Genomic DNA, 24149 nt, shown 5'->3' with positions numbered 1-24149 from the left:
CTTATATCAGAATGGACTGTTACTGTCAATTTGTGAATAGTATGTTTAAAAAAATATTCTTTGCTCAGCCTTTTCTAGCTTGGCCGTTTCAACGGAAGAGGAGAAACACGACACCATAACTAGCCTGAGCATGACAGAGAGGCGCACATTTGAACTCGAGTCAGAGTCAAAACGCTATACTAGTACTCTTTCCCAAAAAATAGAGAAACCAGTTTTTGTAACTAAACTATCCCCTATGATTTCTTCTGTTGGGGAAACTGCCAAGTTTACTGTCATTGCATCTGGTTTCCCAAAACCAGACGTTCAGTGGAAGCACAATGGCCAAGCCATTGTGTCTTCATCCATTTATAAGTTCATTCAAGAGAGAGATGAGTACACATTAATAGTAACCAAGGTTCGGAAAGAAACAGAGGGAGAATACTTATGCACTGTGCGCAATGAATATGGTGAGTCAACATGTGCATCATACCTACATGTGAAAGTGAAGGATGCACGGCAGTTAGAGAAACCTAAAGGACAACCCCCCTGTTTCACAAAAGAAATTAATTCGGTGCAATGTACAGTCGGAAGCCAGGCACAGTTTCAATACACAGTAACAGGAACACCACTGCCTGAAATTCAGTGGTTTAGAGGTGAATTTCAAATGCATCCAAGCAAGTACTGTGTAATAATGAGCAATCCAGATGGCTTCGGTTTTATGAAAATGACAAGCCTTCAGCAGGAAGATAGTGGTCTCTACACTTGCACGGCAGTTAACTTGTTCGGGGAGGCCTTGTGCAGTGCTGAACTTATTGTCTTGCGGGAGACTGTTGCTACATCCCGGCACCAAGAACAGGTTGTCACTCAAAAACAAAAAAGTTACAAAGTGTCAGTGACTGAACAAACGACTGAATCTCGTCTGTACATGGTTAATATACCAGGGGAAGCCAGAGATAACCAGCAGGCAGGACGTCAGAAGATCTGCATTGGAACTGAGGATACACAGGTTGTTGCCAGTGAACAGGTGGAAAACTTAAGAGAGGTAGATATGTCTGCTGCCACTATTCATACAGAGCAATTAACGCATCAAGCTGCAGTCTTGCAGTCTCATGAAGTGCAAGAGACAGTGACGATGGGTCCAACCCTACCACAGCCAGCTGTAGCCATCCCTGTTAAGCAGCTACACACTACTGCCCTCACTTCTTCCATTGAGGAAAACCAAGGTTTCATAGAACAACACTCGGAACGTATCAAAAGCCCTGAAATTACTGAGCTAGAGTTTGAGAGGGAGCTGCCCTCTAAGCTGATGTCTGCCACCTCTGAGAACATAACCGGATTCTCTATTGTAAGAGCTGAGACATTTGCAGGCAGGAAAGAGGAGGAAACAAAAACAACAGCTGAACCAAAATACCCGCTCAGTGGCTATCAAGTAGAAACCACATTACCTATATTGAGAGAACAGTATCAGAGTATTCCCCTACCTGAACAAGAGAGGGGTTTTAGAGTTGCTGAAGGGGTCAAATTGCTATACTCTGCTACTTCCTCACAAAATTTGCAAATTTCAGAGGGCCATACATCTGACCTGTCTGCCTCCGAGACCACTCAAGGTTTGGTTAGGAAGGAACTAAGAAAGCCAACACTTGCAGGAGTCAGTGAGATGAAACATATTTTGGCTAAAGTGGAGAAATTTGAGGTGCATAAGCCAAAAGAGGAGGTAGCTGACCTCTCTAAAGATAAAGTATTCTTATCAGCTTTAAATGCAGAAGAGAAGCTAGAACTCAAAGCTGACCATGTTGCCAAAATACCAGGCATAGAAAGTGCAGAATCAGTAACCACACAAAAGGAAAAAGAGCAGATTTTACATTTGCAGGTGATTAGTGATCAAGATGTTCTCCCATCTGAGAGCAGGTTTACCTGTGAGAAACCATCTGAGGAACAGGCAGATGTTAGGAAGAGTCCCACCCTGCTCCACTCGGTATCTACAGACGAGCAGAGAACGGTAACTTGTGAGGACTCTGCACACTTTTCTTCCGAAAAGACCACATTGACTCTGCAGCCTCAGAAAGAGCCCACTGGGACTTTACATCTTCAGTCTGTACAAGAAGTATACCCACTAACCAAAGAGGCTATACTTACACACGAGAAACCAGAAGAGCACTCTGCAATGCAAAGACAAGAAAAGGCTCGGAAACATGCTGTAACCACAGAAGAAAAGAGGGAGCTTACAGCAGATTACATCAAAGATCTTCATGTATCGGTGACGGGCATTAAGTCTAACTACAAAAAAGAACCCAAACCTCAAAATATTCTTCAAGTAATTTCAGAATCTTTGCAGCTCCCGAAGGAAACACCATTTGCCACTGCTATTGAGCAACAGAGAGCTCTAGTCCAAAAGGAGGACCGGTGGAATATAGTGCACGTAACATCCATCTCAGACAGACAAGTTCTCGAGGAAGGTCACACAGACCAGTTAAAGGCTGCTGAGAAATTCACTTGCGAGACGGGAATGGAGCCCAAAATGCCCACACAACCTTTACACATAGAAGAAAAGGCTGTTTCCACAGAGAGCAGTGTTGCACTTGAATCTGCAGAGCAAGATTTTGCTGTTCAGATTCAAGAGGGACAGTCAGTTAGACAGGCAATATTGATGGAGGAGAAGCATGTTCTGATGGGGGAGATGTCTAAGTGCATCACAAAGTCTGAGTCAATAAAGGTAGATGCTACTACACAGCCCAAAAGACCCCTGTTAGTTTCTGAGTCAAGAGAGAGTAAAACTCTTCCCAAGGAGCTGACATTTGTCATCCCTGCACTCAAACCTCAGAGCTTGGACATCCGTTATCAATTAAAGACTGCCCTTCAGTCGGCAGTGGCTCGTGATCAACCGCTTATTTTGGCGGATGTCGTGCAGAGCCTAGGTGTCGTAGACGTTAAAGAGCCCACAATACGCAAGGAGCCGAAATTCACTATGTTTACATATCTCATCACAACCACAAGCATACCCATAAAAATAACTATTGCCTTTGAGGGTGACTACCCTCAGACTGCAGATCTGAAAAGCGAACTTCAGGCAGCATTCTATTCTATTGTTTATCAAGAATGTCAAATTCTAACTTCAGCACAGTCTGGAACCTTGCAAATCGACAGACCCCAAAAGTTACAGGTCAAGAGTGCCTCCCGGAAGGAGATGCTCACATCTGTGGTGGGGACAGTGCTGACTTCAGAGAGTGTCTCTGATATTAAATTGGCAAGGATGCAGTCAGCTGCTGTGAAGACAGAAGCCAAAACCTCCTTTGAAACTATAATAGCTCAGGAACAACCTTTGGTGCAGGAAGCCACGCGGATATCTAAACCAGAAATCAGATCAATGACAGTAAATGGCCTTGAGAAAGATGCAGGTGCTGCAAATATAACTACAGCTGTGTCATGCGCACCTATACCCTTGGAACAATCTGCAGATGTTGTTGTACACAGAGAGTTAAAAGAGGAATTTCTCTCTGAAGAAATCACAATAAGTAAGACCGTAGAACAGATTCAAAATTACCCTATCATTGAGAAACCTCTGAATGATATGTCTGTAGAGGATGGCAGTAAAGTAGATTTTTCGGTGAATATAAAATGTGTTAAAAATGTAAAGTGGTTCTTCAATGGAAAATTGGTTAAATCTGGCATCGAGTTCAAATGTTCCAAATCCCGAGACACACACATGTTAGTAATCGACAAAGTTAAGAAGGACAAGCATCAAGGAGAATATGTCTGTGAAGCTGAGAATGAAGCCGGCAAGACCTCAACATCCTCAAGGCTCACAGTTATATCAAGAGGTTGGATTATAAGGATGTTTTAATCTCACAGTTACTGAAGATCTAACTTTAATCTTTGGCGTTTACCATTAGATCATCACTAATTAATGGATGAACATCCATGCCACCTTCACATTCCTACTCTCTTGGTTTCATGTCATTTTTTCCACTCTTTTATTTAACTCCCAGGTGTTCATCACTCCTAGATATCACTCTTTACCACTTCTTTAAATCACTTTGTTTCATCCATCACTTTTAGCATGCTCTGAGGTATCGTAATTTCATTTTTCCTCATCCACTCTTCATTTTCTTCCTTCCCTAACAATTCACTTCTTTTCACAGTCATCCTGGATTACTAGAGTGTGTATTCATCCCTGTCCCAGTTATTCCAGATATCATCTTTCTCTCCATTACTGCCTGGGTAATCTGACCTTTTTTCTCTTCCTCCGCAAAACAGTGCCACCTGTTTTCAGGCGCAAGATCCAACCCCTGGAACTCAACGTTGGCGATCAAGGCAGGTTTGACTGTGAGATTGAAGATGCACCCAATGTCAACTTCAAATGGTTCAAGTCTGGCACAGAGATTCGTCAGGGTGAGAAGTACAGGATCATCAGCCATCTCAACAAGACCACACTGGAACTCCTGAAAACTGGCAAAGCTGACAGCGATGAATTTACCTGCAAAGCCACCAACCAACATGGCAGTGACACGTGTTCTGCTTACCTCACAGTGTCTGGTAAGTTAAGTGTTTATTTTGTGTTGCAAGCTGCTGCGCTTGCAGGCTGCGGATACTGGATCGTCCAGTTATGTTGGCAGTTCATACTGCAAAGTTTGGGGAATTTGTTATATGTGTTTTGCCATAATGTCTTTGTTGTGAGGCATCTCAGATTTATTTGAATGGGTTTACTCTGATGATCTTTGCACCTGAGTCATTTAATGGAAATGGAAGGGTTGTCACAGCAAGGATTATATACAATATATACAATTTATTGTCCTATGCCTTGATCCTTTGCAGAACTGTTCCCACCTTCTTTTGTTACTAAGCCTGATCCTATGACCGTTTTTGTTGGGAAACAAGCAATAATTCAACTCTTAATAACAGGAACTTCACCAATGGATGTTGTCTGGTTCAAAAACAACACTGCCATCTCAGAGAGCACTGACAACAGAATATCTTATGAAAAGAACAAGCATTCTCTTGAAATCTTAAGACTTAAGCAGACCGACTGTAAACTCTCTTTTGAAGACAGGATGCCCAGTCTTGACATTCTTAAGGCTAAAGACACTGGAAGCACAGAATACTCTTGCGTGGTTATGGTCCAAGGTAAGTGCACTTTCGTGCTCAGCGTACTATTTTTATTTGACTATATCTGCTGTGTAAAATGTAATGCAACAACATATATTGTGTCACAACACAATACATTTGTCAGCACTAGTCGTGCAGGTAATATATTTTGATGTACTCTATATATCACATAAACTTTCCATGGCAAACTGACTTATTTCTGATGCAACAAATATATTGGTTGGTTGTTTGACACGAGAGAGAATGTGAATTATATTTTGAAGATTTTTTAACTATGTAGAGTTGCTAATTGTCAACAAATTGTCAGATCTGTTTGGCTGGATTTTGTTGGAAGTTTTGTGTGATACAGGACGTTATTTTAAAATGATTAGGCCATTCTTTAGCATTTCATAAAAAAATGATTAAGCCATACAACAGAATTTTTTTTTAATCTAAAATGAATTGAATTTCAGTTCCTCTTTTTGAATGTATTATTCGGTCCTGAGTAATATGTTAATGTTTATTGTGTAAGACTACAAGAGACTTAAAATATTCAAATCGTAGACTATATACAGACGTGGACAAAATTGTTGGTACCCTTCCGTTAAAGGAAGAAAAAGCCACAATCATCACTGAAATAACTTGAAACTGACAAAAGTAATAATAAATAAAAAAATACTGAAAATGAACTAATGGAAAGAAGACATTGCTTTTGAATTGTGGTTCAACAGAATAATTACAAAAAAAAAACGAATTAAACTGGCCTGGACAAAAATGATGCTACCCCTAGAAAAGATTTAAAATAATTTGACCATAGAGACATGTTAAACTAAGGTGTGTCCTCTAATTAGCATTACAGGCTTCTTCAAACTTGTAATCAGTCAGTCTGCCTATTTAAAGGGTGAAAAGTAGTCACTGTGGTGTTTGGTATCATGGTGTGTACCACACTGAACATGGACCACAGAAAGCTAAGGACAGAGTTGTCTCAGGAGATTAGAAAGAAGCAGCTTGATATTCCTGTGACAACAGTTGCACATATTATTCAGAAGTTTAAGGTCCAGGGGACTGTAGCCAACCTCCCTGGACATGGCTGCAAGAGGAAAATTGATGACAAATTGAAGAGACGGATAATACAAATGGTAACCAAAGTGCCCAGAACAACTTCCAAAGAGATTAGAGGTGAACTCCAAGGTCAAGGTACATCAGGGCCAGATCGCACCATCAGTCGCTGTTTGAGCCAAAGTCGACCGTGGAGGACACCACTGTTGAAAGCAAATCATATAAAAGCGAAACTGGAATTTGCCAAAATGCATATTGACAAGCCACAGGGCTTCTGGGAGAATGTCCTTTGGACAGACGAGACAAAACTGGAGCTTGTCAGTTTCAAGTTATTTCAGTGACAATTGTGGGTTTTTCCTTCTTTAAATGAAGGGTACCAACAATTTTGTTCACGTCTGTATGTAGTGAACATGATATAACTCCACTTCAAAATGACATTTTTAGAAAATTACCTTATAGTCTCCTTATTCTTTACTGAGGTCAGATTGGCTTTGAGACTTGGTTTGACTCTTAGATTTTAGTTTGAAGCATACAAGCCGACTTTGAAATGGAACTGACCCTGATGTGGTTTAGATGAAAACAATGAAATGTTCTTGGTGTTTTTGGATCAATACACCTGTTGTGGTTTTTGCTTCCTTGAGTGATCCATATGTAGGCAAGCTTGTTTCAAATTGTGTTTCTGCTGTGCGTTCCTAGTTGGGTTAATATTCTGATAATGTTAGTATGATGTTATTAAAGCATGATGTGACTATAATAGGATGCCACAGACTTCGATCTGACACTGCTGAGAGAAAAAAAAAGATGAAAAGTATTGTTTTCATGAGCCAATATAAACCTTGCGACATCTCAGTCACGATGAGTAATGGACAGAACTGAATCCAATTAAAAATCATTTGGAATTATCTGTTCCACTCACCAACCCTAAGAATGTGACACTGCGGGACATTTTTGGTGATTAAGTGGATAATGCTGACCATCCACTCATTTTTGCAATACTGAAATGCTGGCTATATTATGACCTTACAGTCTATCTCACATTCTTGATTTCCAGAACCACCCCAATTCACAATGAAACTGCCAAGCACACAATTTGTTAAGCTCCACGAGCCGCTACATCTTGAATGCAAAGTCAGTGGCACACCCTCTTTAAAAATAAACGGTAACAAATATGACAACAAGATCACTGATTCTGGACACTACAGCACATCATTAGTTGACTTAGTAGCAGTCCTCGAATTGAAGACTACACGATTTGAGGACAGCAGAGATTTTACTTGTGAAGTATGGAATGATGCAGAAACTGCCAACTGCAGCAGCAACATAGTTGTCAAAGGTCAGAAATGATTGTGACGCTGAAATGATGCTTTCAACTTTTAACTTGATTTGGATGACATCAAGGCACTTTGACATAACAAATCCTTGATGTATCTCTGCATCTCTCCTATGTATCTCTGCATAGTGAAAAATCAGACAAGGCTCTGAATCCCTTAATACTGGATGTCTTGCGCAATTCTGATGTTAGAATTTAGTCCTGATGTTGGCATCTGAGGTGTCGTTTTGCCATTTTGAACCCAGCATGAAACCATCCCCTTTAATGTTGGGCCTTAAAAGGTGGTTTAGCCTGCATGGAGCACATGGTATGGGAAAAATCATGCTGTCTCTTCATGTAATGTAGGCAGGTTAAGACGGACATTTACATCAGATTTTGTTTAGGGTGAAACCACAACACATGGAAGCATTGCCAGGCTCAAAAGTCTACTGTTAATGTCAAATGTCAACTGTTAAAAGAAGCGTCACATTTACATTGAAATGGTCCAAGGAAACTAGAGAGCTACTACTTGGAAGGAGCTGTAAAATAGCTTTAAGAGAGAACAGCATTTTTGAAATTGCTCAAAATTGACCAGTCTCATACAGCAGAGTACTTATGCCAGATAAGTATTGATACTGGAGAGAAAAGCTGTCAAGTCAACTTGGTGGTAAAAGATCAGTGTGCATGTCCTTCATGCAGACAGTCTTCTTTGCTTGATTGCATTTTCAGACAGGCAATTTTTCTCTTCCTCTTAGAACCTGCTCGTTTTGTGAAAAGACTGAAGGACATTTATATTGAAAAGGGAAAACATTTAATTCTTGACTGCTCTTTTGTGGGAAGCCCAAAAATGGTTGTCTCATGGATGAAGGATGGCAAGCATATATATGCTTCCTACAGATATAATACAAAAGTGACAGGGAACTCATGCATCTTGGAAAGCCTCTTTGAAAGCGATCATGAGACTTCTGGAACTTACTCTTGTGAAATTAGTAATGGTGCTACTGATGCCTGTCATGCTCAAATCACGGTCCTAGGTTTGTTCCTTGCCTTCACTTTACAATTTTCACAATTCCATAATCCATGACATATTGTTGAATTGAAATAACTGTACCTACCTTTGATCTTATTAATACTTTAGAACCACCATATTTCATTCAAACATTGGCACCAAATTATGTCAAAGAAGGAGCTGCAGTTGCCATTAGTTGTCACATTGGCGGTAGACAGGAGATAAAAGTATCCTGGTTTAAAGGGAACAGCAAAGTGCATGCCTCTGCCACCTGCAAAATGGAGTATTCTAGTGGCATTGCTTATTTGCAAATATCAAAAACAACTAAATCTGACACTGGTGAATATACTTGCACAGCTGAAAACAGCATAGGATCAGCTTCTTGTATCTGCTACATACGTGATAAAGGTGATCTTAATTTCTCTCTTTGGTTTCGTCTTAAAAATCCTCTTGAGGTTCTTGAAATACTAGCATGAAAGACTGAATTAATTCAAATCATCAAGAATAATATTGTTTCTCACAGACCCACCACACTTTGTGACAAAGATGAAGGACCTTTGTATTGTTGTGGGAAAGAAATTGAGACTTGAATGCACATTCACTGGAAATCCCAAGATGTTTGTTACTTGGTGTAAAGATGGAAGACCGCTGTATGCCTCTGACAGATATGGCGCAAAAGTCACCAAGGACATGTGTATCTTGGAATGTGTTCATGAAAGCAACAAAGACACCAGTGGAAAATATTCTTGCGCAATTAGCAATTCTTGTGGAACAGATGTTTGTTATGCTGAAGTCACTGTCTTGGAATTTAAACATGAAGATAGCAAAGACGTTCCTAGTGATTATTCTTGTGATGTGCACGGTGTTGGTGGAGATGATCTCTATCAATCTCCTGTCACCACCTCCAGAGGTTTGTATACAACACTTCAGGAAACATTCAGTGTCATTTTACTATTTCTTCATTTCCGGTTATTGAGGCATAGGCCTTGACCATGTAGCAAATCTCAACAATTCTTGAAGAAGATGAAAGGACAGTTCTTGGAAACTCTTTGGTCTTGACCAGTATTGTATCATTGCATAGGAAAGCAAGATTCATATATCCAAGTTTGAGCTGTCTTGGGCAGCATATCTCACATAAATACTTTTTTGGTTATTATTATTTTTAGAACCTGGGCGCTTTGTCCGGAAGCAGGACACCTCAAAGCCTGCTCGCTTTGTGATGAAGATGGGAGACGTTTCTATTCCAATGCGCAATAAGTTGAGGCTGGAATGCAGATTCACTGGATCTCCTAAGCTGTTTGTCACTTGGTACAAGGATGGCAAGCAACTCTACGCTTCATACAGACACAACACAAAAGTCATTGAGAACACCTGCATCTTGGAATGTCTTCATGAGTGCAACAAAGACACTCCTGGAAGGTACTCCTGTGAAGTTCACAATGCCTCTGGCACCGACATCTGCCATGCTCAAATCAGCGTAGTGACAGGTTGGTACACTATTTGTCCAAAAGATTTGAGATACTGCTCTTATTGTACAATCATTTTTACTTCAGTCCGTTATTACCTTTACTGCCTTCATACCTCATATGGATATCTTATAGATTAAAAGGGATTTAAGGGATAGTTGGATCATCATTTTATATAGCAACTTATAATAGTAGAACTGAAGTTCATTGGATTATCTCTTTACAAAACTACTCTTTATGAATTCATCGAACAACCTTCCTGGAAAAAGATGTAATTAATCAAAATGTTATTTTTCTTAGAACCTGCTCGTTTTGTCACAAAACTGAAGGACATCTCCATCCCAATGAAGCAGAAATTGCAACTTGTGTGCACCTTTAAAGGAGCTCCAAAAATGTTTGTTACTTGGTACAAAAATGGAAAGCAACTATATGCCTCATACAGATATAACACTAAAGTCACAGGAAACTCTTGCATCGTGGAGTGTCTTCATGAATGCGACAAAGATACTCCTGGAACATATGCCTGCGAAGTCAGCAATGCTTATGGAACAGAGATCTGCTATGCTGATGTTTCTGTGATAACAGGTCAGTATACTGTCTTGCATTGCTGGAATGGATTTCTTTGGATTTTTGGGAGTATTTCTATAAAAAATAGGACACAATGGTCACTGTTATGGAAAATGCATGGATGCATGGAGCTCATTTTTTCAGATTCTGACTACAAAACAATTTCTTGCATGTGCTATTGGACTATGTCTAAAGCCAATACACATTTTACCTTCACTCTCAAAGTGTCAATCAATGTAACACATTGAAAGAACAGCTTGGAAGCATGGAGGACAATTTTCAAAAAGCATGCATAATTGGATCATGTAAGACTGAGAGCACCATAGTTTACTGTTAAAGCTAAAATGAAGATACAAATAAATGGCATGCCTTATTGGATCCTCCCTGAAAGAGCCATCTCTTATTCTTCTATCTTAATAAATCTCTTGTTTCTCTCAGAACCTGCTCGCTTTGTGAAGAAGCTGAAGGCCACCACCGTTGCTTTGGGACATAAATTAAGACTTGAGTGTGAATTTAAGGGAGCCCCTAAAATGTTTGTCACTTGGTATAAGAATGGCAAACAGCTGTATGCCTCTTACAGATACAATACAAAGATTACAGCTAATACCTGCATCATGGAATGTCTTCATGACACCAAACCAGATACTGCAGGCATATACTCATGTGAAGTCAGCAATTCCTATGGAACTGATATATGCCAAGCTGAGGTTGCTGTAGCAACAGGTTAGTATAGTCTTTTGTGCTTGGAAGGTCCTCCATCCCCATTTACAACTGAATAATATATACTTTTTAATATTATGGCTAGCTCAGACAATCATCAATCCATTAATTTGCCTTCAATTATTTTTCCTTACAATATCTTTCACAGAACCAGCTCATTTTGTGACAAAGCTTAAGGACCATACTATCCCAATGAGCAAGAAGTTGATACTGGAGTGCACATTTACTGGAGCCCCAAAAATGTTTGTCACTTGGTACAAGGAAGGAAAACAAGTGTATGCTTCATACAGATACAACACTAAAGTCACAAAGAACTCGTGCATCTTGGAATGTCTACATCCCAGTAACCAAGAAACCAGTGGAATTTACTCTTGTGAAGTTAGCAATGCACATGGAACAGATATCTGCCATGCTCAGATTGTTGCTGTAACAGGTTGGTACATCATCCTCTTTGCATAACGGAAGTACTGGTCAACATTCTAGGAGGTCTTCTTGTTTATTCAGTTTATTCTGTAATTTCAGTCACTATCTCTTCAACTAATAACGCTAAAAACATATTTGAAAAGGATTTATCTCAGGATGTAGAATTTTCTTGTAGTTTGTCAGGCGTTCTTAAGCGTTTTACCATCCATAACCCAGTTTCTCTGTGAAGTGTAGGCTTATGGCCGGGTCTTAGGCAAGAGTCTTAATCTATTCACATTTTTCCACTCAGAACCTCCTCAATTGATCACAAAGCTGAAGGACCTATCCGTTCCAATGAACAAGAAATTAAGACTTGAGTGCACCTTCATAGGAGCTCCAAAGATGTTTATCACATGGTATAAGGATGGCAAACAAGTGTATGCATCCTATAGATATAATACAAAAGTCACCAAGAACTCCTGCATCCTGGAATGCCTTCATGAGTGCAATACGGAAACTACAGGAAGGTACTCCTGTGAAATCACTAACAAATATGGATCTGATGTCTGCTATGCTAAAGTCACTGCAGTGGCAGGTCAGTATCAGGAAATGTTATTGCAGATACTCTGCCTCTCTTCTCAACATTTAAACGTAATGATTCCAACACCTGTGAACGGGGTGGCAATATATAATTAATTATAATTACAATTCTCTCTCAGACCCAGCACGCTTTGTGACAAAGCTGAAGAACATTTCCATCCCAGTGAGCCAGAAACTGAGACTTGAGTGCACTTTCACTGGGGCCCCCAAAATGTTTGTCACTTGGTACAAGAATGACAAGCAGCTCTATGCCTCATACAGATACAACACTAAAGTGATTGGAAACTCCTGTGTCTTGGAGTGTTTGCATGAATGCAACAAAGAAACCACTGGAAAATACTCTTGTGAAGTAACAAACAAGTTTGGATCTGATAGATGCCATGCTGAGGTCACAACAGTGACAGGTTTGTATGCCTTCCAGACCCATGTACATAACAGTAAAGGTTATAAAACTTGTTAACTTTAAACTCTTCGTGAAAAACATAAAATACTTTTTTACCGTAATTGATCATTTTTATCCAGAAATTGGGAGACCCCTTTATGCAGCATTTTACTCTTAAAAAATTCAATATATCTTTACTTTTGATCAGATGTTCCTCGCTTTGCGAAGAAGCTGCCCAACATCCAAGTCTATATTGGAGAAAAAATGACCCTGGAATGTACATTCACTGGAGCCCCCAAAATGTTTGTCACTTGGTACAAGGAAGGAAAGCAACTTTATGCCTCTTACCGACACAACACAAAGCTCATTGGCAATTCATGTATCTTGGAGTGCCTTCATGGAAGTAACAGAGGAACTGCTGGACGATACTCATGTGAAATAAGCAATTCTCATGGATCGGCTATCTGCCATGCTGATATCACTGTGGGAACAGGTTCGTCCCGCACTTTAAGATGGATCTTTTAGAAAATCAATTATGAATACTGTTCTTTGCATATAGTTAAGTTGTGAAAGAATTTGAAAGCAACAAGTATTACGTTTTAAGTTTCACGTTACATTTCACTACATTTCCTGATTTGTACTATAAAAAATCTATCCTATATTATAGTGTTTCAGCCTCTTGAGAATGTATTTAAGCATGGATACCAGGACCAGTTAATGAATTGAGCCTCTTGAGAATGTATTTAAGCATGGATACCAGGACCAGTTAATGAATTGTGTTGTTCTTCTCAGATGCTCCACACTTTGTGAAGAATTTGGTGGACATGACTATTCCAATGAGCAAAATGTTAAGACTGGAATGTGCCTTTACGGGAGCCCAGAAAATGTTTGTTATCTGGTATAAGGATGGCAAACAGGTTTATGGATACAACACCAAAGTCACTACCAATTCCTGTACTTTGGAATGCCTGCATCGATCCAACAAAGAAACAACTGGAAAATATTCTTGTGAAATCAGTAATTCTTATGGAACAGCTATCTGTCACTCTCAGATCACAGCAGAATCAGGTTTGTTCAAATCTCCTTCCTGGTGACTTGTTTTAGAGTAAATGTATGAAAAATATTCACGAAAGCTGTACCAACAATTCCAGATTTTCTTAAGCTAGATAACAGTGAGATAAAATCAGTATGATCTTGTTTCTCTCAGAGCCTGCTCGCTTTGTGAAGAAGCTTCAGAACCTCTCAATCCCAATGAGCCAAAAACTGAGACTTGAGTGCATTTTCATGGGAGCCCCTAAGATGTTTGTCACTTGGTACAAGGATGGCAAACAGCTCTATGCCTCATACAGATACAACTCAAAAGTCACTGAGAACTCATGTATCATGGAATGCTTACATGAATGCAACAAGGAGACTGCTGGAAGGTACTCCTGTGAAATCACCAATCCCTATGGAACAGATATCTGTCACGCTCAAGTCGTCCCCGTTACAGGTATGCACAACTCAATGGAAGATATTGGCAGTCTTTAAAATTAGGTGTTTTAAACCTTGTACAGTCAGATCTAAAGATATTTGTTGTAGAGTCATCAGTAATTTCCTCAATAGTCTCAATAAGGAGCTGTGCAGAAAAGCAATTATTTCTTGGAAATATATCGGTTCTGTGATCTAAACATTTGGAGAATAATTTCATCATTGTTCTTAGAACCTGCTCGCTTTGTCAAGAAGCTGAAGGATGTTTGCTTCCCTCTGAGTAAAAATCTCAGACTGGAGTGCACGTTTACGGGAGCACCAAAGATGTTCGTCACATGGTATAAGGATGGAAAGCAGGTGTATGCGTCCTACAGATACAACACAAAGGTCATTGGAAACACCTGTGTCTTGGAGTGTCTTCATAAATGTAACGAGGACACACCCGGACGGTACTCCTGTGAAGTAACCAATTCTTACGGAAGTGACATCTGTTATGCCCAGGTTACTACTGTGACAGGTGTGTAACTCGTCTGTTGTCTTGTGGAATGACAAAGACTGCACGTCGAGTGGTAGACATGAAGATGCATGATTGTCTTATGCGATGGTTGTTTTTAATATTTCACTGTGGATTGCGTTCTTGTGGCTTGCCTGAAATGATGGTTCAATACGACGGTTGTGAAGAAGCCTGCATCCTTTTCATATTATCTTTATCCCGATGACAACTTTGCATGGTTATTCAGAATTTAGGAGTCCTGCTCTTCAATGCACGTGAATGAAAGGAAAATCACAAAGCTTTAATTGTTCAAACTATTCTTTCCTCTCAGAACCTGGCCGATTTGTATCAAGACTTAAGGACCAAACCATCACAATGAGCAAAAAATTGAGACTGGAGTGTACATTTACTGGAGCTCCAAAACTGTTTATCACTTGGTGCAAGGATGGCAAGCAAGTTTGTGCTTCAAATAGATTTAACACAAAAGTCATTGGAAACACCTGTGTTCTTGAGTGCTTACATGAGACCAACAAAGATACTTCTGGAAAGTACTCCTGTGAGATTTACAACACATATGGAAGTGACATCTGCCACGCACAAGTCATGGCAGTCACCGGTTAGTAAAACTACATGAAGTATTGGTCTATAATCTTATTAGGAATTATTAAATTAGTCCTTCAAGGATGCAATTCAGTATTTCAATAGGTGGACCTAACCTTTTTCCTATTTGCATAGTAAGTGAATATATTCATACATTCTTTGTGTTCTCCCTCATAGAACCTGCTCGCTTTGTGATGCAGCTGCAAAACATCACCATCCCAATGACAGAAAAGCTGAGGCTACAGTGTACATTCACAGGAGATCAAAAGATGTTTGTCACTTGGTATAAGGATGGCAAACAGCTATATGGATCTTACAGATACAACACTAAGGTCACCAAGAACTCTTGCATCTTGGAATGCCTTCATGAATGTAACAAAGAAACGAGTGGAAGATACTCTTGTGAAGTTAGCAATTCCTGTGGCAAGGATATCTGTCATGCCCAGGTCATTGCAGTCACAGGTTAGTTTACCAAAGGAATGTCACCAAGTATTTGGATTTTTCAGTCATTTATATTATATAAAAATAAGAATGAGAATGCTCGGGAAGGATCTTGACATGGAGATACTTTATCATTTGGGCAATTGATTGTTCTTGTTAACACTTAGAATATATTCTTTTACAAAAGATTATTCTCCTGATTTCCAGTCATATATTATATCAAAATATTGTATTATAAATATTTTCTATTAAAGTGATTCAGAAATTCACTCACAACACTCATCAGTGCAACACTACTTTGTTTGCCTCAGAACCTGCTCGCTTTGTGAAGAAACTGCAGAATGTAGCTGTCCCAATGAGCCACAATTTGAGACTTGAGTGCACCTTCACTGGAGCTCCTAAGATGTTTGTCACTTGGTACAAGGATGGCAAACAGCTCTATGCTTCGTACAGATACAACACAAAGATCGTTGGAAAGTCCTGTATCTTGGAGGGTCTGCACCCCTGCAACAGAGAGACTCCTGGAATTTACTCTTGTGAAGTTAGCAATTCTTATGGAACTGATATCTGTCATGCTGAGGTCAACACAGCACCAGGTTAGTGTCATGGAGAATCGTTTCACGCATGATGGCATGATGAGCAGTTTGACCTGAGGGCTAAAACAATTTCAGATGTAGTGTCATGGACGATATAAGGATTGGATTCTTAATGACAAGCATCAACAGTTCTTTCAGACTGCAACATTGCCTGCTTCTGTGCATGTATCAACTCTACATATTTTGTAACCTCCCTTTCTGATGTTGTCTGCCTCAGATTCCCCTAGATTTGTGAAGAAGCTCACCAGGCACACTTTGAAAAAGGGAGAGAAACTACGTCTTGACTGCACATTTACAGGAGCAGAAAAGATGTTTGTCACCTGGTATAAGGATGGCAAACAGGTCTATGGCTCTTACAGATACAACACAAAACTTGTTGGTAACTCATGCATCTTTGAAGGTCTACACGAGAGTAACAGAGATACCACTGGAAAGTACTCCTGTGAAATTAGCAATTCCTATGGAAGTGATATCTGCCATGCTCAGATCAACTTTGGGACAGGTGTGTAATACTGCGTGTCTGTTGAGAATTTACTCTCATTTTGAAAGTGCTCAGGATTTGAGTGAACATTTCTTGGAGGGCAATTGTTTTACTTGTAAAGGGAATGATCCACAATTCTCCTACAGTCCATTTAATATAGTACTAGTATTGCTATGGTCTTTCCTTGACATTAACACTCTGTGTAGGCTGAACATCATATAATCGTAGTTTAAACTGATCATAACATTGTTTCTCTTAGAACCTCCACAATTTGTGACTGAACTGGAGGACCTCACCATCCCAATGAGTCAGAAACTGAGACTAGAGTGCACTTTTACTGGAACCAGTATGTTTGTCACTTGGTACAAGGATGGCAAACAGCTCTATGCCTCATACAGATTCAACACCAAAGTAATTCGCAACACATGCATCTTGGAGGCTCTTCACCCATGTAACAGCGAAACCAGTGGAAGATACTCTTGTGAAATTAGCAATTCCTATGGAACTCTAATCTGTCATGCCCAAATCAGAACAGTAGGAGGTCAGTATCAGTGTACATAATTCAGACACGACATGCAATGTCCTAATTCTTGGTTGGATGAGTGCCATCACTTACAATTAGCTAACTTGTTTGTGCAATGGTTGATTTTTCAGATGTGGCAAAGCCACCAACAACCACAGGTTAGTGTCAGAATATTTGTCCTTGATAGCAACACTCTGGTATTCTTAAAGTCTTAAGTCCTCCTGTATGTGATTGCTCATAGTTGACTTTTTTGTGAATGTGAGGAAAGCACCAGTGACTAAAGGTCAGTTTAAGTCTTTCATGAGAAAATTAATTTATATTTGGTAGGATGAAACAGGAAGTACTGTGTCTTTACTCAAATTTTGGAAAATGTACCACATAATGCTCCCCTCATACCGAGTTTACCTTATTTGTGTAATGATTCATTTTCAGATGTGGCGAAAAAACCTTTGACTACAGGTCAGTGTTGACGTCTTCTAAATACACCATACTTGTTCCTATGAAGCACTAGAAATGAATCATCAGATATGATTAGTTTAGTGTTCTTGCGGCTAGGTATTTGAGTGTTGAGTCTTCTCTAATAGACAATTCTTGGCTTGAGGATGAAGGATCTTTGAATAACCGATAACACACATCATCACATGATCACAAATCTGTTCTTTTGAATCCTGCTACTGCAATACCAACGGCAATATTAAAGGACACATCTGTATAGTTTCATTATGAGAGAGATCCTTTGAAAAAATCTGATGTTGATGAAATGCTGATCAGTAGACAAGCTGACCATCTTGATGATTTCAAATATTCACCCTTCCTCATTTTCCTCTCATGGTCTTCAGTTCAACCTCTAGACTCCAGATATCCTCCCTTTTTTGATGTAAAACTTATGCCCATGGATATGACACTGGGAGACAGTGTGGAATTAAATTGTCACATTACTGGATCTTTACCAATTAAAGTGACATGGTCAAAGGATCACAGAGAATTACGGGCAGGAAGAAATTACAGGATCTCCTGTGTGGGCAACACTCCACATCTTGTTATTTTGAAGGCCAGTCAATCAGACTCAGGGGTGTACTCTTGCCATGCTAGTAATGACACTGGAAAGGATGCTTGCTCTGCTGAAGTGTTTGTGAAAGGTATTTTGACACTGTCCTTGTCTGTGGTTGTATGCTAATTCACAGCCCATAAAATCAGCTAACATTGATTTTGTATTCATACTTTTCAGAGCGCAAAATCCCACCAAGCTTCACCAAAAAGCCCTCATCTCAGGTCGAAGACTCAGCAGGTAACATGCTGAAGTTGGAGGCACGGGTTTCTGGATCATCACCAATCAATGTCTGCTGGCGCAAAGACAGCACGGAAATCTCCAGCTCTGACAGCTATGACATCTCTTTCAAGAGCAATGTATCTGTACTGTGCTTCAAGTCCTCTAGTCTGTCAGACTCTGGAAACTACTCCTGTGAAGCCACTAATGAAGCTGGCACAGCCACCTGCCATGTGTCAGTGAAGATCTCAGGTAGAGATAGTACACAAAAAGTTGCTTGTGTGTGTAATTTAAGTAGTCTGTAATGACTGTTTTTAAAATAATGTATTAATAAATCGATATATTCTCATATGTTTTTCATTCCCAGAGCAAAAGACAGCCCCAGTCTTTGATGTGCCTCTTAAGGCAGTGACTGTAAGCGAGGGTGACAAGCTCACCCTGAGCTGCCATGTCCGCGGATCTCCTCCTCTGAAGGTTCAGTGGATGAAGGACAGACGGGAACTTGCATCCTCAGCCAGCATTAAGATCAAATTTGTGGATAACACGGCAAATCTGGAGATCCTCCGCACGTCAAAAACTGACGCAGGCGACTACTTGTGCAAAGCCACCAATGATGCCGGCAGTGAATTTACCAAGAGTAAAGTCACCATAAAGGGTAGGCCCTGTTTGTTATTGTAGAGACTGCCTATTCTTAATTCAAAAAGCTGAAACACATGACATACATTAAACCCAAGTGACTACCTGTATGTAATTAGTTGACCATGATAACATTTTCTTGTTTATATACATATGAGTCTGTAAATACATTTTCCTAAGCACCTTTTTGGTCTAATTTATAATAACTATGAATGCAGATAAAGCAGCAGCTCCTAAACCTGAAGCTGCTCCAGCTGCTCCAGCTGCTGCCCCCACAAAAAGACTGGACAACTTGTTCTTCATTGAGGAACCAAGGACTGCCCATATAACTGAGAGTGAGTATCTTGGAGTGTAATTATTATATACATGTAATTATATTATATTATATTATATTATTATATTATATTTATGTAATTATTCAAGTAGGAACTTTCCTTTCCTTTAAATGAAAAATGGGCTTGTCACAATGTGTCTGTGTGACTGTTCTTATTCTCAGAGGGCACAGCCACCTTCATTGCTAAAGTTGGAGGTGACCCAATCCCCAACGTGAAATGGATGAAGGGCAAGTGGAGGCAGGTTACTGCTGGTGGTCGCATCACCATTGAACAGAAGGGCCAAGAGGCCAAGCTGGAAATCAAGGAAGTTACCAAGTCTGACTCTGGACAGTATAGATGTGTTGCAGCTAACAAACATGGAGAGATTGAGTGCAGCACTGACCTGAATGTTGATGAGAAGAAGGCGGCTGGTCCCGAGACAGTGAAGCTCAAGAAGTAAGTGCTTTAAAAGGTTTTCCTTTATCTGTTCAATTTCCTGGAGAATTTTTGATGTAATGTATTTTGTAATTTAATTATGTAATGTAATGTAATTTATTTATTTTGTGTAGGACACCATCAAAGCAGAAAAGTCCAAAGGAAGGCCAAGAGATTGATCTTGTTGAGCTGCTCAGGAATGTAGATCCCAAAGAATATGAAAAGTATGCTCGCATGTACGGAATCACTGACTACCGTGGTATCCTCCAAGCTATTGAGCAGTTGAAGAGAGAAAGGGCAGAAGTAAGTGCCTGACAAGGTTGCATTGATCATGTTATGTCCATGTTATATTGTGTAGCTACAATCCTGATATTGTAAAAGATGTTTGGATATAAAATATGTTAAACAACTGATATTCTGTTGTCTTTGCAGGCAGGTGAAAAGGAATCCGATGAGGATTTGTCTGCTTTCATGTCTGATTTGCAAAGCAAAATGGAACAGGAGGTCTTTACTATTCTTGCATATTCATAACAATCTACATTATATCCTCAACCACCAAATGTGTCAGGGTGGCCTTTGTAAATAACAAATTTTTGCTTCATTTCAGCCTGTCACACTGGTGAAGGATATTTCAGATCAAACCACAAAGGAAAACAAGGAGGCTACATTTGAATGTGTGGTTAAGATCAACTACCCAGAGATCTCTCTCTCTTGGTACAAAGACACAAAGAAGCTGTCAACTGATGACAAATATGATGTTAAAGTGTCAGGTGACCGCCACACACTGAAGATCAAAAACTGCCAGTCTTCAGACCAGGGAAATTACCGGGTAGTGTGTGGACCTCACATCTCAAGTGCAAAACTGACAGTTTTAGGTAAGTGTTTTTATTGTGTGTTTTTATTGTTTGTTCAGTGTTGACTCCTGTTTTAAAGTAAATAGTAAGGTTGAACAACATTTATCCTCACAGAGTCAAAAGAACAGATGCCGTCTTCGGGTAAGGTGGTTTTGCAGACTAATTAAGTAGTTAGCATAGCTTCGCATTTCTAACTGAATTTCTACTCATGGCAGGATGCAATGATTGGAAAAATAATTTCGAAACATTCAGCAATCTGCGCATTTGCTTTAAATCACATGCTAAATTGTTTTGGTTTAAATATTTGTGTTTTGAGTTTACTAACCTCTTTCCAGTTGTCTGTGTTAAATGTGATATCTTGTTGTTGGTCTTCAAATTCTGTGTTTTGGACACCCTCTGTCTTGTTTTAACCACCAAGATATGCAAAGTTTAAAGTGTTTAAAATGTTATTTGGAGCAGATGAACTTTAGTCTCAGTCTTATTTATTTTTAGCTGATCAAATTCAGTTCACCAAACGCATCCAGAACATTGTGGTGAATGAACGTCAATCAGCAACTTTTGAATGCGAGCTTTCTTTCGACAATGCCATTGTTACCTGGTACAAAGACTCATGGGAACTCAAAGAAAGCCCAAAGTATACCTTCAGGTGTGAAGGAAGGCGTCACTTTATGATCATCCGCAATGTAACTGCTGAAGACGAAGGTGTGTAGACAGAAAAAAAACATTAAGACTGTTTTTTTTTTTTTTTAAATATACTGCACCTAACAGACTGTAGTTAAAAGAAAAGCTGACGCCTGTAATGTGTTCACTCGTAATGTTTTAGGCGTGTACTCAGTGATCGCACGATTGGAGCCCGTTGGTGAAGCTAAGAGCACAGCTGAGCTTTATCTGTCAGGCAAAGGTCGGTAAAGTTTTTAGGTTGTAGGCACCTTATTTATTTCCCCCCTTTAGTGATGACACGCTAGTAATGGTATATGTTGCCTCTTCTTACAGAAGTTAATTTAGGAAGGGTTCCGCAAGGTGAGTACTTTTCAGATTGCCGCATTTTCCAGCTCTCAATTAATGCCGTGACTTCATATTTTTACCTAACACTAATAATAAAAATAGATACCCAGAAATTTGCATTTAAAATAGTGGTGACAACAACATTTACCTAGACTGTACTTACTGTATTCAACATATTTAGATGTCCCCGATACATCAGTGCAAGTTCCTGAAGTGTCCTCCGTAATTAGTTTTAAAGGTAAGAGTGGAACGTTTGATCTGAACACAATTATTCTTGGGCAATGATTTTTTTGACGATATGAGTAATTGTTACTCTCTAATTTAAAAGATGAGACTTCAGACTACTATCGCTATGAACAAAAAACAGAAATAACAGGTACAATGTTTAACATGCATCGTTACATTCATTGCTTTAATTTATTCATTCGGGTGTTGATTTCACTGATCATAGAGACATTTTGAACTATCATCATCATCATTATCATCATCTTCTTCTTCATCTTCGTTAACCTCTCGTTAATCTCTCATCCTTTCATCAAAATCATTACATTCACTAAGGTTTTCTGTGTTTTCACTAATTGTTTAACCAGCCTAAACAACAGTTTGATCCATGGATTTGAGTGAAACCATCACTGTAACCATAAACTACACCATAAGTGTCAAAATATATCATTTAAAATCTTTTTCTTTGCGGTCATAAATAATGCGTTTAATTTCTCACTCTTTGTGTCGCCAATCCTTTTTCAACGTCCTCCGATATATTAGCGGTCGAAAGTTGGACTGTCCAAGAAGAAACTGTGGTTGAGTTCTCTTCAGTGAAAGGTACAAAAGGGATCTTACTATGTAGTTTATACCTTTGTGTACTGTACACCACTGGTGGAATCTTCAAACATTCCCTACCATTACATGTTGTTTGTCATATTATTCATGTAATTTATGTTTTTGTAAGTCTGTCTGAGTATTTGTTCTTTTTTTGTGATGTTGTAAACATCACCACATCTTCATTGTTCACTGTTTCCTTTTCCCTGTCACTCACATGACATGTCTACTGTAAATGAAATTTTCAGATAACATATGCACAAATATTAAGTTCTATGTTCTATCATTGTAATGATGTTGCTCTATAGGCTATGTTATCATGTCTGTTTCTCTCCACAGGTATCATTACATCAATGTTAAGATTAACATTTACTAAATGTTCATGAATTGTCTTGCACACATCTAAGATGACACTCATTTTTTATCAGACACAAGGAAACCAGTTGATGAGACTGTTCCCAAAACAATGGTGGGGATGAGAGAAGAAAAGCCTGTGAAAGGTACCAAGAGAAAAGAACGCTGCTTGTGCTGAGCACAGCTTAATAGCACATGTGTAAATCACGCTAGTATCTTTGAGCACTACTAACCGACCTGTCTTTGTTTTGTCTTGACATTTTTTTTGTCATGTTTCATGTTTTTGGTCATCTGACCATTTTTGTCCATAATCTTCTGTCCATGTCCCTTTACTCTTATTTGTGTATGTTGTTTTTGTACGTATGCCCTTTCTTGATGTCAAGCATCATGTCGTTGTTTTTTTGTGTGGCTTCCTGTTTCAGTCCCATTTGGCACCAAATGCTTTCATAATCTTTAAACATGTAGTTGCTTAGATGCTAACACAAATATGAGCTTAGCTGTTGTGGTCTAACAACGCAAATGTCTTTTAAGTACCCGAGGTGCAGAAGGCAGAAGAGAAACCTGTAACAGCTGTTTCACAGGAACCTACAAAACCATCCAAAGGTATTCAGCAATGTCTGTTTTGTTCATATGTTGATGTTGTGTTCATCTATGTTCATCATCTCTGCTCATTAGAGTATGTTTGTCAAATCTTCTCTTAATGCTGTTTGTTTGGCTTGGAACATGTTTTAAATTACAAGCAGTTTTCCTTCAATTACAAAATGATCTCCTATTTAATGTTAAAATTTGACAACCTGAAGAAAATATTCATTGTCATATCTTTAAGTACCTGAAGCCAAGAAGCCTGTGGAAGAAAAAGTGACTCCAGTAAAAACACCTGAACAAAAAGAGAAACCATCAACCAAAGGTATTGTCTTCATGTGTTTTAATGTCTTTTTTTGTCTTGATATGGTGACTTGCTGTTCTTAAGTTTTGTACAGATTTCTCTGGCCTCTTACTTTGTCATGAATGTCATGTTAGTATGTGAGTCAGGTCTTGTGGTATCTACTGCATCAAGTTCAACTGACCCTTCTTTGTGTCGAGTCTGTTTGTTGTATGTTCTGAATGTTCTGAAGTCAGTAGCTAGCTGACATACATGTTTCAGTCTTCCATTGTACTGTTTATTGTTCTTTTCTTGAACTGACGCATTCTTTGATTGCGGTCACTCTTACTTCTAAATGTGCTCTTTTCTCTTTCAATTAGTGTTTCAGTTACTAATAGCTTTTTGTATCACCAACCACAGAATT

At 39.2% G+C, this 24149-nt stretch overlaps 2 protein-coding genes across 13 annotated transcripts in view; both read left to right on the top strand.

Annotated features, from left to right (window-relative positions):
* ttn.1 (titin, tandem duplicate 1) overlaps positions 1–24149 on the top strand; it is a 143481-nt gene that overhangs the window by 22225 nt on the left and 97107 nt on the right. For 8 of the 12 annotated variants that reach the window (XM_031585724.1, XM_031585689.1, XM_031585678.1 and 5 more), the window contains 19 exons: positions 69–3797; positions 4234–4512; positions 18408–18698; positions 18814–19101; positions 19301–19417; positions 19579–19852; positions 19966–20134; positions 20264–20335; positions 20439–20706; positions 20800–20826; positions 21178–21387; positions 21509–21586; positions 21679–21705; positions 21872–21928; positions 22019–22066; positions 22456–22512; positions 22938–23009; positions 23395–23466; positions 23690–23770. In XM_031585724.1, coding sequence (XP_031441584.1) covers positions 69–3797; positions 4234–4512; positions 18408–18698; positions 18814–19101; positions 19301–19417; positions 19579–19852; positions 19966–20134; positions 20264–20335; positions 20439–20706; positions 20800–20826; positions 21178–21387; positions 21509–21586; positions 21679–21705; positions 21872–21928; positions 22019–22066; positions 22456–22512; positions 22938–23009; positions 23395–23466; positions 23690–23770 — 6216 coding nt within the window. The remainder of the gene's footprint in view (positions 1–68; positions 3798–4233; positions 4513–18407; positions 18699–18813; positions 19102–19300; positions 19418–19578; positions 19853–19965; positions 20135–20263; positions 20336–20438; positions 20707–20799; positions 20827–21177; positions 21388–21508; positions 21587–21678; positions 21706–21871; positions 21929–22018; positions 22067–22455; positions 22513–22937; positions 23010–23394; positions 23467–23689; positions 23771–24149) is intronic. The other 4 variants (XM_031585731.1, XM_031585673.1, XM_031585697.1 and 1 more) reach the window with 4 other exon arrangements.
* LOC116224917 (titin-like) lies at positions 6612–18368 on the top strand. Its single transcript, XM_031585791.1, has 17 exons — positions 6612–9925; positions 10205–10489; positions 10910–11194; positions 11340–11624; positions 11904–12188; positions 12313–12597; positions 12784–13068; positions 13368–13643; positions 13783–14067; positions 14278–14562; positions 14870–15154; positions 15316–15600; positions 15891–16175; positions 16393–16677; positions 16916–17197; positions 17311–17337; positions 17612–18368. Exons 1-17 carry the CDS (start codon positions 9658–9660, stop codon positions 17647–17649), a joined length of 4311 nt encoding a protein of 1436 aa, XP_031441651.1. The 5' UTR covers positions 6612–9657; the 3' UTR covers positions 17650–18368.

The sequence above is a fragment of the Clupea harengus genome, chromosome 2 (genome assembly GCF_900700415.2).
Source record: "Clupea harengus chromosome 2, Ch_v2.0.2, whole genome shotgun sequence".
Lineage (NCBI taxonomy): Eukaryota > Metazoa > Chordata > Actinopteri > Clupeiformes > Clupeidae > Clupea > Clupea harengus.
The sequence above is the reverse complement of the archived record's forward strand: the minus strand, read 5'-3'. Positions and strand labels throughout refer to the sequence as shown.